Genomic DNA, 13,942 nt, shown 5'->3' with positions numbered 1-13,942 from the left:
AAAATAGTGAAGAGTGGGCTTCCTCTAACTGTTTCATTGAGAAGAACTGGATTTTGGTCTTCTATGAGAATTTCTTCCAGGCTGACATGCAGAGAAAAAAAAATATCAGGAGTTCAGTTTACCTTTAATAATGCCTTTATTATTTTAATGGTCAATGGGATGTCTTTCAATTCCTTATGAAGCATTCTGTGTAGAACTACTTACATGATTTTGTGGTAAGCTTGATATTCATGTGTAAAGAAGGCAGGATAAGCTTCCTTACCTCAAGGGCAGGCAAAGGAGGAACTGTGAGTGTGAGGGAGGAATTTCCTATTGGACAGAATCAAGAGCAATTTCTCGTACAGATTAATGCAGATCTGCCAGCCAATGTGGGAGCAAGCTGAATCGATGATGTACTCATTCCCTGCCACTCTGCTCACAGTGCCCTGGGAAGCAGAACACACAGCAGCTCGTGCACTCTGCTCAGCTCTCTGGTGTGAACAGCACATCTAGGGAAGTAGGACGTCAGGCCATGGAATTTCTCACTCGTGTGGCAGTGAAGGACTTGTGTTTAGTAATTAGAAAATCTGAGTAGTTTCATTCTCTGAATTGTATGCATAATACTATAGGTACTATCTCCTACTGCACAATTTGCTGTCTCCTCATCAGTGTTTACATTTTGGGACTTTCACCCTTTCTCTGAAGGCGCATTCTTGTTGGTTCAGTCAGCACCAGTGGCTCCTGGATAATGGTTGCTGGGTAATTTTTACCGAGAAGTTCAACTTCCAATTTCTGTCCAACTTTGCTGAGTTCCATGGGAACATATGCAAAAGCTAGACTCTGCTGAGCTCCATAACTGAAACATCCAGATGTGGTATTGCCAATAACCTGAAAAAAACAAAAACAATTGTATTTATTTTTAAGATGCAGTAAGATTTTCTGAAAAAAAAACCCCAAAAAACCCCCAAAAACCTCCACCAGCCAACAACCCAAACAACTAGACATCTCATATTTTGGTTTATACACTTCAGACATCATGGAAGTGTCAAGTGTTTCATGTAGTTCATAATACTCTCAACAGTGTACCCCCTGAAAATGCGAAGGTTTTGCTTTTAAAAAATACCCTATTCTTATTATGTTCCATTAAGTTTTCACTGAAACATATACAACAGACATGTGTATGTTTATTATCTGTAACAATTTAACTGCTAATGAGTATTTCAACACATAATCTGTACTGAAGTGTGGAGCCCCAAATTTTGCTGTTGTTTCATTTCATCTGAGTAGCAGAAGTGTTTTCTTAGGACAGCAGTGAACTTGCAGAAGAAGAGAATGAATGACAACACTTTTGTGTGTTCCAACCCAAATTTCAGTGACTTGACAGCATTTCACAACTTCTCTGTAGGTATTTAGTTAGTCTTTACTTCTTGCCAAAAGATTAGAGTGTTTACCATAGCTTCAAATTGTTCTATGCCTGTAAAATTGAAATAATGCATTCACACTTGAAACACAAAGATTCTGTTCATGGAGAACTAAGACTGATGTTTTTGCAGCATGAACTATAGTTCTTGCCTTGCCATTGTGCCACACGCTCTCATTTCCCTCTGGATCAACATTATCTGTGTCCAGGGTGAGATACACCAGTCGTCGTTTGAGCCCCTCTTCTTTAATCTGCTTCAGTGCTTGTTTTCCTGTAAAGTCTGCTGCCTGAAAAAATACAAGATAATGATGATATATGTTCATTTGGGTTCTCCAATGTGTTTAGAGATATAAATATTTAAATGTATCTTAATGTGTTTGCCTGTCACATAAGTGTTTTGTATGAAATATAGATGAAATCTAATCTTTGGCAGATAGTGTATCTTGTATCTTGGTTTTTTTATATTGGTGTATTATATTATACCTTAGTAACTTTATTCTGTATATTTGTTTTCATAGATCTCAGCCTTTAATATCCAAAATTTCAACTTAGTAGAAACATATACATAGTGAGCTGTATTATAAGACTACCTGTCCAGGTAAAGTTGTAAGCCAGAAGATTGTAGATAATTTCAGTGTCTATGACAAGAAGTGAATTCCAATATCCAGGTCCTGAAGTCTGGACCTTGCTCTGTCAACACTCTTCCTTTTGAAACTGTCATCAATTTATGACAGTAACCTGTCAGTATTCCACTGTGATGTTTCTGTCAGGCTGCACAGCTGGAAATTCACTCCATATTCTTGTTTCAGGGTAGGTACATTTTCTCCCCTATCTACCAGTTTATGGGATAATACAGCATGTTTTGTAAGAACACTGCTATTGTCTGGAGTTTCCTTTTTCAGCCAGCTTGGAAAAGTACAAGCAGATTCTCATATTTCCAGAAAAAGACTGTACAAACATTTGACAAGTATGGGGGTAGTCATTGGCAGGTCTCAGAACCCTCAAAGGTATATAGGACAGTATTTAGTGCATTGATCACACTGAGCTGATTCCACTAGCCTGATTCTATCACAGAATCATTTAGGTAGGAATGATTCCTCTAGGGTCATTGAATGCAATTTTTCACCAATCACTGCCTTATCAATCACAGCACAGCACAAAGTGTCATGTCCAGTTGTTTCTTGAACATCTCCAGGGACGGTGACTCCACCACCTCCCTGGACAGTCCTTTCCAATGCTTAACAACCTTTTCCATGAAGAAATTCTTCATTATGTCCATTTTCCCTCCTATAGCATAGATCAGACAGAACAAAAGAATTGTATTCAAACTAAATTGCCAAATACACACAAGCCTGCCCTATGGGCAGAAATATAATAGCAGTTACAAAGTCCTCTACCTTTCCAGCCTCTGCTTCACTTGCAGTGAAAGCTATTTTAAGGCAGTTGATCTTAGGTCTGAAGCAGGAATTATTAATTTGGTGAGTGTTTAAGGGAAAAGAGACGAAATATTGTTGAAGTCTTCAAAAATACTATTTCTGGTAATGTTTTTTAATTTCAGTAGAGAATTACTGCACTGTCAGAATTAAAAGCAACATGTACGTGGAATACATATTACACAGTTAGTTCATGTGTTCGTGTATTTCTGAGGTCCACATATATCCATGTGCAGGCTCAGAAGAAATTATTTGGGCAATGAAGGGGTTTTGCACTATGAAAGGCTAGGCTCTGTAAGCAGTTGTGAAAAACAGCTTATGAGCCAGTTAAGGAGCAGCTAGTCTGAAAATCAAGGTGATTCAACTGGGGATAAAGCAAATACTGCACATAAAGATCAGAGCTGGACCCTCTGGGGAAAAAAAGCATGAACTATAGCTCAGATTAGAAAAAAGACTGTGAGGATTCATTTTAAATATAATGTCAAGATGCTGCTGCAAAATATAATGCAAAGATCTCACACCAGAGAATAACCAGCTATTGGTAGTTCCCTCTCACTTTTCTACGGCATGGTAGGTGAAACTGTAGGAAACACCTACAACTAGGAATGCAAAAAAAACTGTATACTATAGCACAACTCACAGACTAAAATGCTTTGCATAACAAAAAGAAATACCAAGAAGTAAACATTCTACAGGGATACTTAGCCTTGAATCAATTCCTTCCTATTCATACTAATGTAGTATCAGGTGTTTAATCACATGGAATGTAACTGTGGAACTAAACACAAGTATTCAAATACAAGGTTATGTGCCCTAGGTATGGAAACCACTAGAAGAAGCAGCTAGCAGGCTTTAGAGTCTAAGCGTGGATCATTTTTTGCCTGTTGCTTGCAGATATAAAATTAAATCCTTTCCCAATTAATTTTAACTGGGCCAAGCTTTTGCTGGAATAAGCCACTACACAGCTATTATGCTAACTGAAGATGCATATTGGGGATTTCATGTAAAGGGCTTGTTCTTTGCTGTTTTCTGTTCAATGAAGGTAAGAATATTCCAGTCTTTTTAGAATGATGTCTTGGAAAAATAACCAGGATGTAACCTAGAATTCAAACTCTAAAAAATACACATCTCTCATATATATACACACACTGCAAAAATGTATGTATCTACATGTGTAGATACATAAACAGATGCATACAGACAGACAGACTTGAACACTATATGAACATGCATAAAAATGTATGTGTGAAAATATGTGTCTAAATGTAATGCACAACTCCAAAAGTCTACATACACTTCTAAATATTTAAAGCACCTTCTAAATTCCAGCTATAGAAATTGAAACAGTTCTGTTTACTTCTTTTACAGTTCTTGGGTACCCATGTCAATTTCACACTATAGTATTCCCTCCATTATTATTTTTTGGTTTTTAAGTGTATGTGCATGGGATTGTTCATTCCAATCAAAACAGAATCTGGAAGCTGATGCATTCAACCTCAGTCTGGCGATTTTTTGTAACAAATGCTTCCTCTTTCTAGGAGAAAAATAGTCAGTTTGCATACTGCTTCTATTTGCTTCATCTTGTCAAACAAAATATTATGCAAAAAAATCTTATTTAAACTGGTATAATTCAGTAAATCAGTATTAAAAACCCCCCAAACCAACAAAGCAGAAGAAAAAGAACAGAAACAATGAAAACACTAAACAATTCCAATCCTGAACAAATATCAAATTTAAAGCTTCTCTTCACTGTCTGAGTTAAAAGAAAAAAAGAAAAAAAAAAAAAAAAAAAAGACTCAACATGTAGGAACAGTGTAAAATGTTTATACTAGTTGAAGGAAAGACAGTCCTAAAAAGCCAAGCTTAAAATACAGAAGACTTTCCATTACTTTGGCATGAATTCCCAAAGCATTAAGCTTTGGCAGATGTAACGGTTTTTGCATAAAATAAATACACTTCTTCGACACCAAAGGTAAAGACAATATTTACTTCTTAGCTTCCTTTAATTTGAGTGCACTTCACCAAATGAAAAGATGGGCGGTTCCTTTTTACTTGTGTGTTAAATAAGTTTAAAATTAAAATGAAAAATTGCATCACAGAGACAAATCAGCCAAATTTTTAAAATACCACATAGCTAAAGGGATACCACTGATTAGTTCATATATTAACATACTATATGTATGTATTTGCCTTATTCTTCTTATCAGGCTTTTACATAGTGTTAGTTTCTATGTGTTTGATAGCACAAGATAAACCCACTGTTTTTTAAAAAAAGCTTACGAGACAATAACCAATGTGATTTTTTATGCACAACCTGAAGAGCTTAACTTACTGTATTTCAAATGTACCTGGCTTTCAATGGCACCCTAATCCTAATTCTAATCCTCTGTAAAAACCTATTCTAGTTTAAGAGAAGCAAAGGAATAGAAATTATCTATAAGCCTTTCAAAATGCTTTTTTTGTTTGTTTGTTTCTCAGACTATGCGGTTGATCAGAATAAAGTCCAAGTGTATAAAAAGAAGTATGCTATATCTGTTCAACAGTTGCAGCAAAGACATACAACTCACTCAGCAAGGAACTGCTGTAATTTATTCAGTATACCATTCAGGACTGTGGGCATAGAGCCAAATTATGAACACGAAGTCACCCAGCCGAGTAAGGCAGCACCAACAGCTGCTGTCATCTCCTATAACCATAATGTTACAACACTCTGAAGGCAGCCTCTATACAGTATTTTGAAATTTTTCATGGCTAGATGCTCTGTAATTATTTCGGGGTAACACTCCAAATGGTATCTGTCTCACCAGCCTGATAAATGAAGACAATTTTTCTTATTGGAGAGGAAATATTTGACAAATTTCTTCTTCTGTAGCAAATCAAAGCTACAATTTTCACCATACAATAGTTTTGTAAGGGAAGTGGCCAATCTGTATGTGTGGCACCTGCACCCCAATGCATATTTGATTCAATCCACCTAAGCCCTTCTTGTATACAGTCATTTGTAGGAAATTTATATGATAGAAACAGCTGATGATTTACTGAATTATTTTGGCTCAAAACCCCTATCATAGTGAGTGGTTATTCCTGTACATGATCCAACAAACACACAGGGAGTCACCTATATGTGTATTTTATACAGACAACAAAATCTTTGTAGATTCTTTCTAACACGTTTCCTAACCTGTATAAATTTTTGGAATAAATCCTCTGTTTTCTGACCCTCTGGACACCAAATGAAGTAATGATAGAACTCAGTTCCACTCACTCCTGAACTTCAATTTGAGTAGTGATAGGACTTAGATGGAAAAGTACAGTCAGTGTGTTATAGGCATAATAAATGGGGATTGAAAGGGGGGCAAGGGGGAAGAAGTATCACATCCCATTTCAAATTTCCTATCCATCACTCCATCTTTTTCCCTGTCCCCAGGCTCCTTAGCCCTTCTTCAGTAAAGCCTCTGCTGTTTCTTCTTCCTCCTCTTCCCTTTCTTGTGTGGAGTAAAGCTGGCATTGAACACAACCTTATTTCAGGTTATGGAGTGGGGTCAGTGACCGCATGTTGTTGTCATTCCTCTCAGAACAAAAGAGATGCAAGCTGGAGAAGTGCAGCAAGGGCAGACAGTGGCAATCAGGGGGAGATGCAGGAATTCTTGAAGCTCAGGCTGTTCCACACCAAGACCATGGGAACATGAGCTGGGCTGAAACAACTGAGGGACAGTTTTGGCAAGTGGCCAGGACAGAAACAAATTACTAGAAAGAGGAGGGAATAAAACTGTAAATCTAAGCCTGCTATCAAAGGAATAAAAGGGTGGAGGCACATCCTTAGAATGGCTCATCCTAGTTTCTTGAGAGATAACATCTTATCTATTGTTGTGTTAGAGGTTAGGTCAATACTCAAGGACTGGCTCTTGTCATTCACTTACCTATATGAAGCTGACAGGTGTGGCAAAACTTCTGTTCATAATGCATACCAAGGCAATTAAATACTCGTGTGTCTAACAGGTGTAATAGTAAAAACCACCAAAAGTCAAAGTGTGAAAAAGAGGTGGTACTCGTAGCCTGAGAGATGTGCTTTGACAAGGACATTCAGGTGGTCACTGAGCAAGGATGGAGGAGATGAAATGGAGTTAGTAGTAAGTAGATGAGAAAAAAATCAAGAATCAAAGGAGGAAGTTTTAGGTTGGCAGTAAGAAAAAAAGGGGGGGGGAAAGGAAAAGAAAGGGAAAAAAAGAAAAAAAAAAGAAAAAAGGAAAAAAAGGAGCTGCTAGAATAGACCTAGGAAAAAATAAGAGATTTTGGATATAGAAAATTCTGGAAAGACATTTGGAATTGAGGAAAAAAACCTGCCCCGGTAAATAAAGAGGGCTGAGGCAATGAAGCACTGCCTCCAAACCCAGCAGTTTCTCCTAGTGGAAAAACAGATGAAATATGCTGTAAGAGCACACTAGAGCAGAGCTCCAAATGGTTTCCTTCATCGACTGCACTTCGCTCCCAAGTCCGTGTTTCTGCAGCGAGCAGACCAGGAGATGGCAGCCTTGGATACAGCAACTCCAGCACAAACCCACAGCAGCCAACCGCGGGCCCTGAGCTCAGAAAAACCCCTCTGAAAGAACGGAGTTCCCTGAGCTGGTAGGAGGGTTCTTCACTCTAACATCACGTTTCATACGGATTTCTGGTCTATTACAGTCAGGAGGAAAATAAGGCTATTTTAAGCCTTCGGAGGTGATATACTGTGTCTTTGAGCACTTGAAAACTTGAGCAAGTGCAAATGTGTGGAACAGTATTCTTGGATGTGGACCAAAAAGAATTGCAGATTTTCTTCCTTAAAGATGTTATGTGTATTTCGTGGCACAGTGACTAACATTACGACTCTACTGAATATTTAGCAGCAGAGTGCTTATTAATGAGATGAGGCTATCTAACCAAATAAATGCAATTGAACAGCCAAAAGAAAGACAACAGGTATTAAAACAAACCCTATCTTTAAACCAGACAGAATTTTGTTGTGAAGTAGTGAAAGCATTTCATACTCTAAATTATAAATTAATCCTATTACTGTCCCTCCACTTCAGTTAAATTGCAGCCCATCCTGCTCATCTGTGCAAGGAAGCAACTAACACTAACATTAGCAAAACAGGGATTGTCAAGCAGACTCTAGAGGAAACCACCTAGAACAATGCCTCAGACCTACTAACAAAATGAAAGTTCTGACAGAAACCCTGTGGAAATGCATTTACTTATTCACATGTTATAACTTAATACCCTGTGAGGAAAAAGAAAGCTTCAGTTTGAAGAGTTTCTCCTATAACTCATCCCCAAAAAATTGCTAGTCTGCCTGTACATGTATACATGTTTAATGTATACATTAAACTTTCTAAACACAGAGACCATGAGGATTTTATGGGAACTTTACACCTCTTCATATATATTCCCCACATATTTGAATTTCCTCTTGTAGAAATCAAAATTCTTTTTGAAAGTATTACCTTCACTGGCATCTGGCTCTTCATTAATTTTAATCTGTTTAGAAACTGTTTTCATTTTCCACTCAAGATTCGCATGTGCTGAAGTCTTTTCACAACTGTTTTGTGAGCTATTTCAGCTGCTTGTTGCACAGTAAGAAGCCCTCTGGTAATTAACTGAACAATGCCTTTTGATTCTAATTTACACAGAAATCAGCACTTTCCCCAGCTGGGGGCGCATGCTTAAAGAAATAATCCTTGTGAGGAGCTGAACAGACCAAAATGTCAAAAAGAAGTATTTAAGTGTCTTTTGCTTGTAATTTTTTATCTCATTTACCCTTGTTTGAGGGGAAAGTTTCCATAGCAACAGAAACAGATAACAAAAGAGTGTTTTGCTTGTGTTCAGTCACGGCAGCCTGTAAAGAATGGTGAGGTCTGTGCTATGCCAAATGTGCAACAAAACCAGAGGCATGGAACTGGGACTGATCCTGCCAAGAAGCAGAGTAAATAATCTCACACTTCATTTCATGCTACAGTGTTTAGAGTGCTCCCAATAGCTGAATTAGCTCAGGTACCTCGGAAGTGTCAACATACAGTCACAACTGCCCTCATTTAAGTCAATAAAAAAACATTGATTATTTTCTTTTTCACATTAGTTCAGCAAAACTGGCAAATGTTTCAGGCTGACACGCTGCATTTCTACAGGACATTCCTTCATGTCCATTTGTCTACAATGGGAGTACCTGCTCTGGAGAATGGCTCCAGCCCTGCATTTCAACCATGCAGAGAGTGTGCAGAGCAACTAAAGAATCAAATGCTTCTTGCACATTAATGCCTGCCTATGATCCACATGGGTATCTTGGCAAACAACAGCTTTCTCTGCTTATGGCTGATTTCCTACTTACACTAAAGGAAAGGAAAAAAAAAAAAAGAAAACAGATGTATCAAAAAGAAGTGGAAAGAAAAACAAGCAATAGTAACAATTTTTTACTGCCTTTCCTGCAATTCTACTAATCTCTCCTCAAGATGGAAAGGCTTAGATTTGTAAATGCAACTTAATCCTAATCTATAAAATTCTGTATTTTCCTTGCATGTGTCACTTCCTAAGACAAAATTCCACTATCCAAAGGAGAGAGCTGTAACTCCAGTGCATGCAGGAACTGCCACTGACATCCTTGGGAGCACTTTGCCTCAATCCTGCACAGGCTGAAGAACTTTACCTTCTACAGACAGGTTCAACAGCGAGAGGAAAAACCTTCCTGGACTTGTTCTCTTATGGTCAGTGAAATTGTCTCATAAATACAAAAGCATCTCTTTATGCTTAACATGCTTCTGTAATTCTTTCCTAGTTTAAGCTTTGTTTTTTATTTGGAGCTGTAACTTAAAATTTGGGATTCTTCTTACCAGTTCTGCAGTGCCTCCACATAATAAGGCAAAAATATCAAGGACCGTTTTATTATCTGACTTATTACCATTTCACATATAAAAGGAGCATAAATAAAAACAGTTTCTTGCTATACCACATTGCATCATTGTCAAGATTAAATGTTTTGCAAACATCTTTTCTTCTTGATCTCCCTTAAGTACTTTAATTTATAAATTAATAATTGAAGCAAAAGATTAAATTAGAAATAACCCATCATTTAGGACAGCATACTTGCAATCTCTAGGACCAGATTTTTCATGTTAGAAACTTCAGATCCATTGTGCAGTGAATTACTGTTTGAGTTGATGGAGTAACAGCAGCAGATGGCTTTAGACCTGCACATGACATGATTTCACCAGATTTCATGGAAAGATCCTCTATTTGACAGAGTTTAGGCAGTTGGTTTGTGATTCATTTGGATGAGGAAAGAGAATTACAAGAAATTTTTGGTATTTGTTAGACTAAAACAGAATTTTAATTACTAAAATATTCATACAAAGAAATGGGAGGTTACTAATTAAAGGAGATTGAAGAACATCTTTTTTGCTGCAGAGTTAAATTCAACTAGCTCCATTCTTTTACCTTCAAATCAGGTGAAAGCAAGTTATGAGCAGAGGACCTCTTCTGAAATTCCACGAACAACTAATTATTCTTTTAAGCAATACACTAATTTAACTTATATTTAACTTATTGTTGTCAGTTGTCCCTAGTAGTTCTAAAAAATACAATTTTTCCAGTAACTGTTGTACCAGAGTGGTAGCCAGGGAAAAAAAATTCTAGAGAAATCCGCTTTAAGAAGAATGAAAAGGCAGAATATTATCACAATATGTACAGGTTTGTTCAACTTGTGTATATATATGTGTGTGTATATATATCTTCTATATAGTTACAAAGGTACATGGCTGAAATTTCTCTCTGAAAATAAATCCTAAAGAGTTATTTTTCATGGAGACAACACTTAGCATTTGCAACTTCTTGATCTAATTTTGATAGCAAGGAACATGGCAAAGATTTTTTTAAACAAGCTGCTACTTGTAAAGTATAATTATAGTTGTGTCATTGATTTACTAAATCTATTTTATTTTTCACATTCAAACACTTAAGGAAAAATCTTGGGCATAATTGAACATTTTGAAAATAGGAAGACATACCTTGTTTAGCTTTACAAAATACTCCAGTCCAGCTTCCAAGGGATTAGTGTCACAGTTCATCTGTTCAAAGATATAAATTCACATCCATACATGACAAACCATGATAGCTTTTGGACTGGGTGGTTTATTTATTCATTCTATACATCCTTCTATTTACTCCTGTGCCAAAGTCTTCCACACTGCACTCTGCAGTGCTGTGAAGTCTGAACACACTGCAAGCTTCCAGCATGGGATTCAGACAATGTATTAACTAACACCTCTAATATGACATATAGATATGTAAACCAGTCATCTAATTTTCCATATTTCCGTGTTTCCACTTTCCAGTAAGAAACAGGATTCTTCATCAAAGCAGAATGGAACTTCAGGAGAATGAGTAACTGAGGTATGCACACCATTTGCAACACAGCAGAGTGGCTTAGCTGGAAAGCCAATTTCATTCACCACCTTCCCACTGCGTGTAAGGGGAATAATTTCTCAGGCAGTACTTGAAGAAAGAATGAAAATAAGCAGCACAGGCAGATCAAAAGGACCCCTAAATTCCCACCACTTCAACCTCTTGAGTTCTTTCATTTCCAAAGGAAAAATTTAAGGTAAAATGAAATTATACTGATTTTCCCCAAAATTCTCTAGATCCTCTGAGTACTTCTTTATTATGAGTGAGCAAATTGTGCAGAAAAAAGGTAATGGAAAATAAAAATGTTCCAAATACATTATGAAGCAAAAATTATTTGCCTCTCATGGCATAGTTATTAGAGAAATAAAACACTTTGAGAACCTGTCAGCCAAACCTTTGATTTTAAAACACTAGAGTTCAGCAAAACCCTCATAATATTTTATACACAAGAGGAAAACCATCCATTAATCAAAGTAAGTGTTTCTTTGCCAGCAGTGCAATGGAGTATACCAGTGTTTTTTATTCAGAAAATCAGTAATAAGAATTATAGCAGCTTTTCCTGCTTAAGGAAAATTTTATTTTCATGCTAAACTGAGGAAATGATTAAAATAACAGCTGTGGTAATTATGACTAAAAGCTGCATTGTCATAACAAAGTAAAAAAATAGAATTTAAAAACCCCACTAATACAACACCTCCCACCCCACCAAAAAAAGCAACCCCAAACCTCCAGAAAGAATAATAAAGAAGTTGTATTTCCTGACCTCTGCTCCCCAGGCTCGGAAACCCTTTTCCAGTCTCAAAGTATTTAGAGCATATGTTCCAAAGTCATCAATTCCCTCTTTTTGGCCAGCTTCCATGATTGCACTGTAAAGAGGTACAGAATCTTGTTTTCTGTGGTAGAGCTCCCAGCCCAATTCACCTGTTACACAAAAAAAGATTAATATTATCATCAACTCAGTTAAATGATCCTAATAAATTTATTCCTGTCCCTGGCCAAAATGGGAGGTTCAGTGCAGTAAGTGCTAATTCGCAGCCTAGAGTCAATTCTATCACACAGCAAGTCTAATTCCCAGCAAGAGCTACCAGAGTATTTGCACCATACATCTTTAACAGTGGTACTATTATTCAAATTTAAACTGTAAACTGAAAAGTGTGGGTAAAAAAACCTATCAAAACTGATAAAAAAAGGCCAGGTAACAAAGCCACAAGGATAAATTAGCCACATTATAAACAGATGATGACTTGGCAAGTGAATAGCAATTATAACTGAGTGTAAATAAGGATGAGTCTATTTAACATATTAAGCACAACAGCAAGAGAATGTGAATTCCGCGGACTTCAGCTGCCTCAGAATGCTCTCAATTTAGTGTATTACACTCAAAACGGATGTAAAAAGAAAAAAAAAAGTAACGGGGAAAGCCAAATACTAAGCACTAGAGCATTACATTTTCAAGGCACATTACAAGCGCTAATATACGGTAATACAGAAACAATTCTTGACGTTGGTTTTGCAGCAAATACCAAAGAGGTTATCAGAACTGGCCTTTTGTTCTGCAAAATAAATATTTACACTACAGGGTATTTCTAGAAAAAAGGGTCTTGGAAAAACTCAGCACAGACCCTGACCATATCACATTTGAAAATCAATGTACTGTGATGCCTCCCACATTTACGTGTAAGATGCAGACCTACTTCTTATGAATACATGATGAGACTTAGTTTTCAACATAATTTTAGTGACATTTATTATTTTATTCATCTTTCCTTCAGTGTATGTTCTTTCCATCGCTTACCTGTGTAAGATATCCTAATGGCAGTAACAGGAATATTGGAAAGTTTCAGGTGTCTACACTGGAGAAACTTAAATGAAGCATGACTTAGGTCTTCATTTGTCAACTTCTGGAGGACCTGTCGTGCATATGGACCTGCTACACTAAGTACTCCCATTTCATCTGTCATGTTTTCTATTTCAACTTTGTATCCACCTGTTGTTATTTTCTCTTCTATCCATCTGCACATAAAACATAACACTGATGTTACACTTCTTATGAAAAAAACTGGATTTAATATGCTTTTACTAGGAGTTATTTTTTGTTAGTGTTCATTTCCTCAGCAGCTTGCAGTTCCACACTCTCAAAACCAAGAAAATTATGTGCTACATTAGACAGATAAATCTATCGTTGATGATAAACAGAGATTTCTGGTGAGACACTGATATAGGAACACAGCCATCTGATAAAGCCAGGAAAGAACAGCATTTTAATGGGTAGAACAGTATTTTTAAGATAAGAGAAAGAAGTGATCTCATAGAATGACAACAGATTTGGGGTTGGATCCAGAGCGTGTTAATAAAATGCCAATATACAAGAAGAGTAAAGAATAAAAACTGTTAACATAAGAAATCCCAAAATAAATTTCTGTGACAACAGAAATGTACAAGCAAGTTTATTGCTTCCTGAATACAAAATTCAAAGTATTGGCAGGAAATTGAGTTAGGATTTAATCAAAAACAACAGCTGCAAATTATCTTTCAGGAAGCTCAGAAGATAAATAAAATGGGTATATTTAAAAATCTTATGGAGTACTATATTGTTCAGCAGTATTGTAAGATCTCAGGCCTAGGTGAGTACTAAACTGGACTGCAGAAAATCTGTAGAATTAAATACATTAAATCT

At 36.7% G+C, this 13,942-nt stretch overlaps 1 protein-coding gene across 2 annotated transcripts in view; it reads right to left on the bottom strand.

Annotated features, from left to right (window-relative positions):
* Positions 1–227: 227 nt before the first annotated feature.
* DMGDH (dimethylglycine dehydrogenase) overlaps positions 228–13,942 on the bottom strand; it is a 43,433-nt gene continuing 29,718 nt past the window's right edge. For both annotated transcript variants that reach the window (XM_063423470.1, XM_063423469.1), the window contains 5 exons: positions 13,061–13,278; positions 12,029–12,186; positions 10,869–10,928; positions 1,552–1,686; positions 228–867 (listed from right to left, as the gene is read on the bottom strand). In XM_063423470.1, the coding sequence (XP_063279540.1) occupies positions 652–867; positions 1,552–1,686; positions 10,869–10,928; positions 12,029–12,186; positions 13,061–13,278 (787 nt within the window). In that variant the 3' untranslated portion in view covers positions 228–651. The remainder of the gene's footprint in view (positions 868–1,551; positions 1,687–10,868; positions 10,929–12,028; positions 12,187–13,060; positions 13,279–13,942) is intronic.

This window comes from Prinia subflava, chromosome Z (genome assembly GCF_021018805.1).
Source record: "Prinia subflava isolate CZ2003 ecotype Zambia chromosome Z, Cam_Psub_1.2, whole genome shotgun sequence".
Lineage (NCBI taxonomy): Eukaryota > Metazoa > Chordata > Aves > Passeriformes > Cisticolidae > Prinia > Prinia subflava.
Note: the sequence above shows the minus strand (reverse complement) of the source record. Positions and strands in the feature narration are given on the sequence as shown.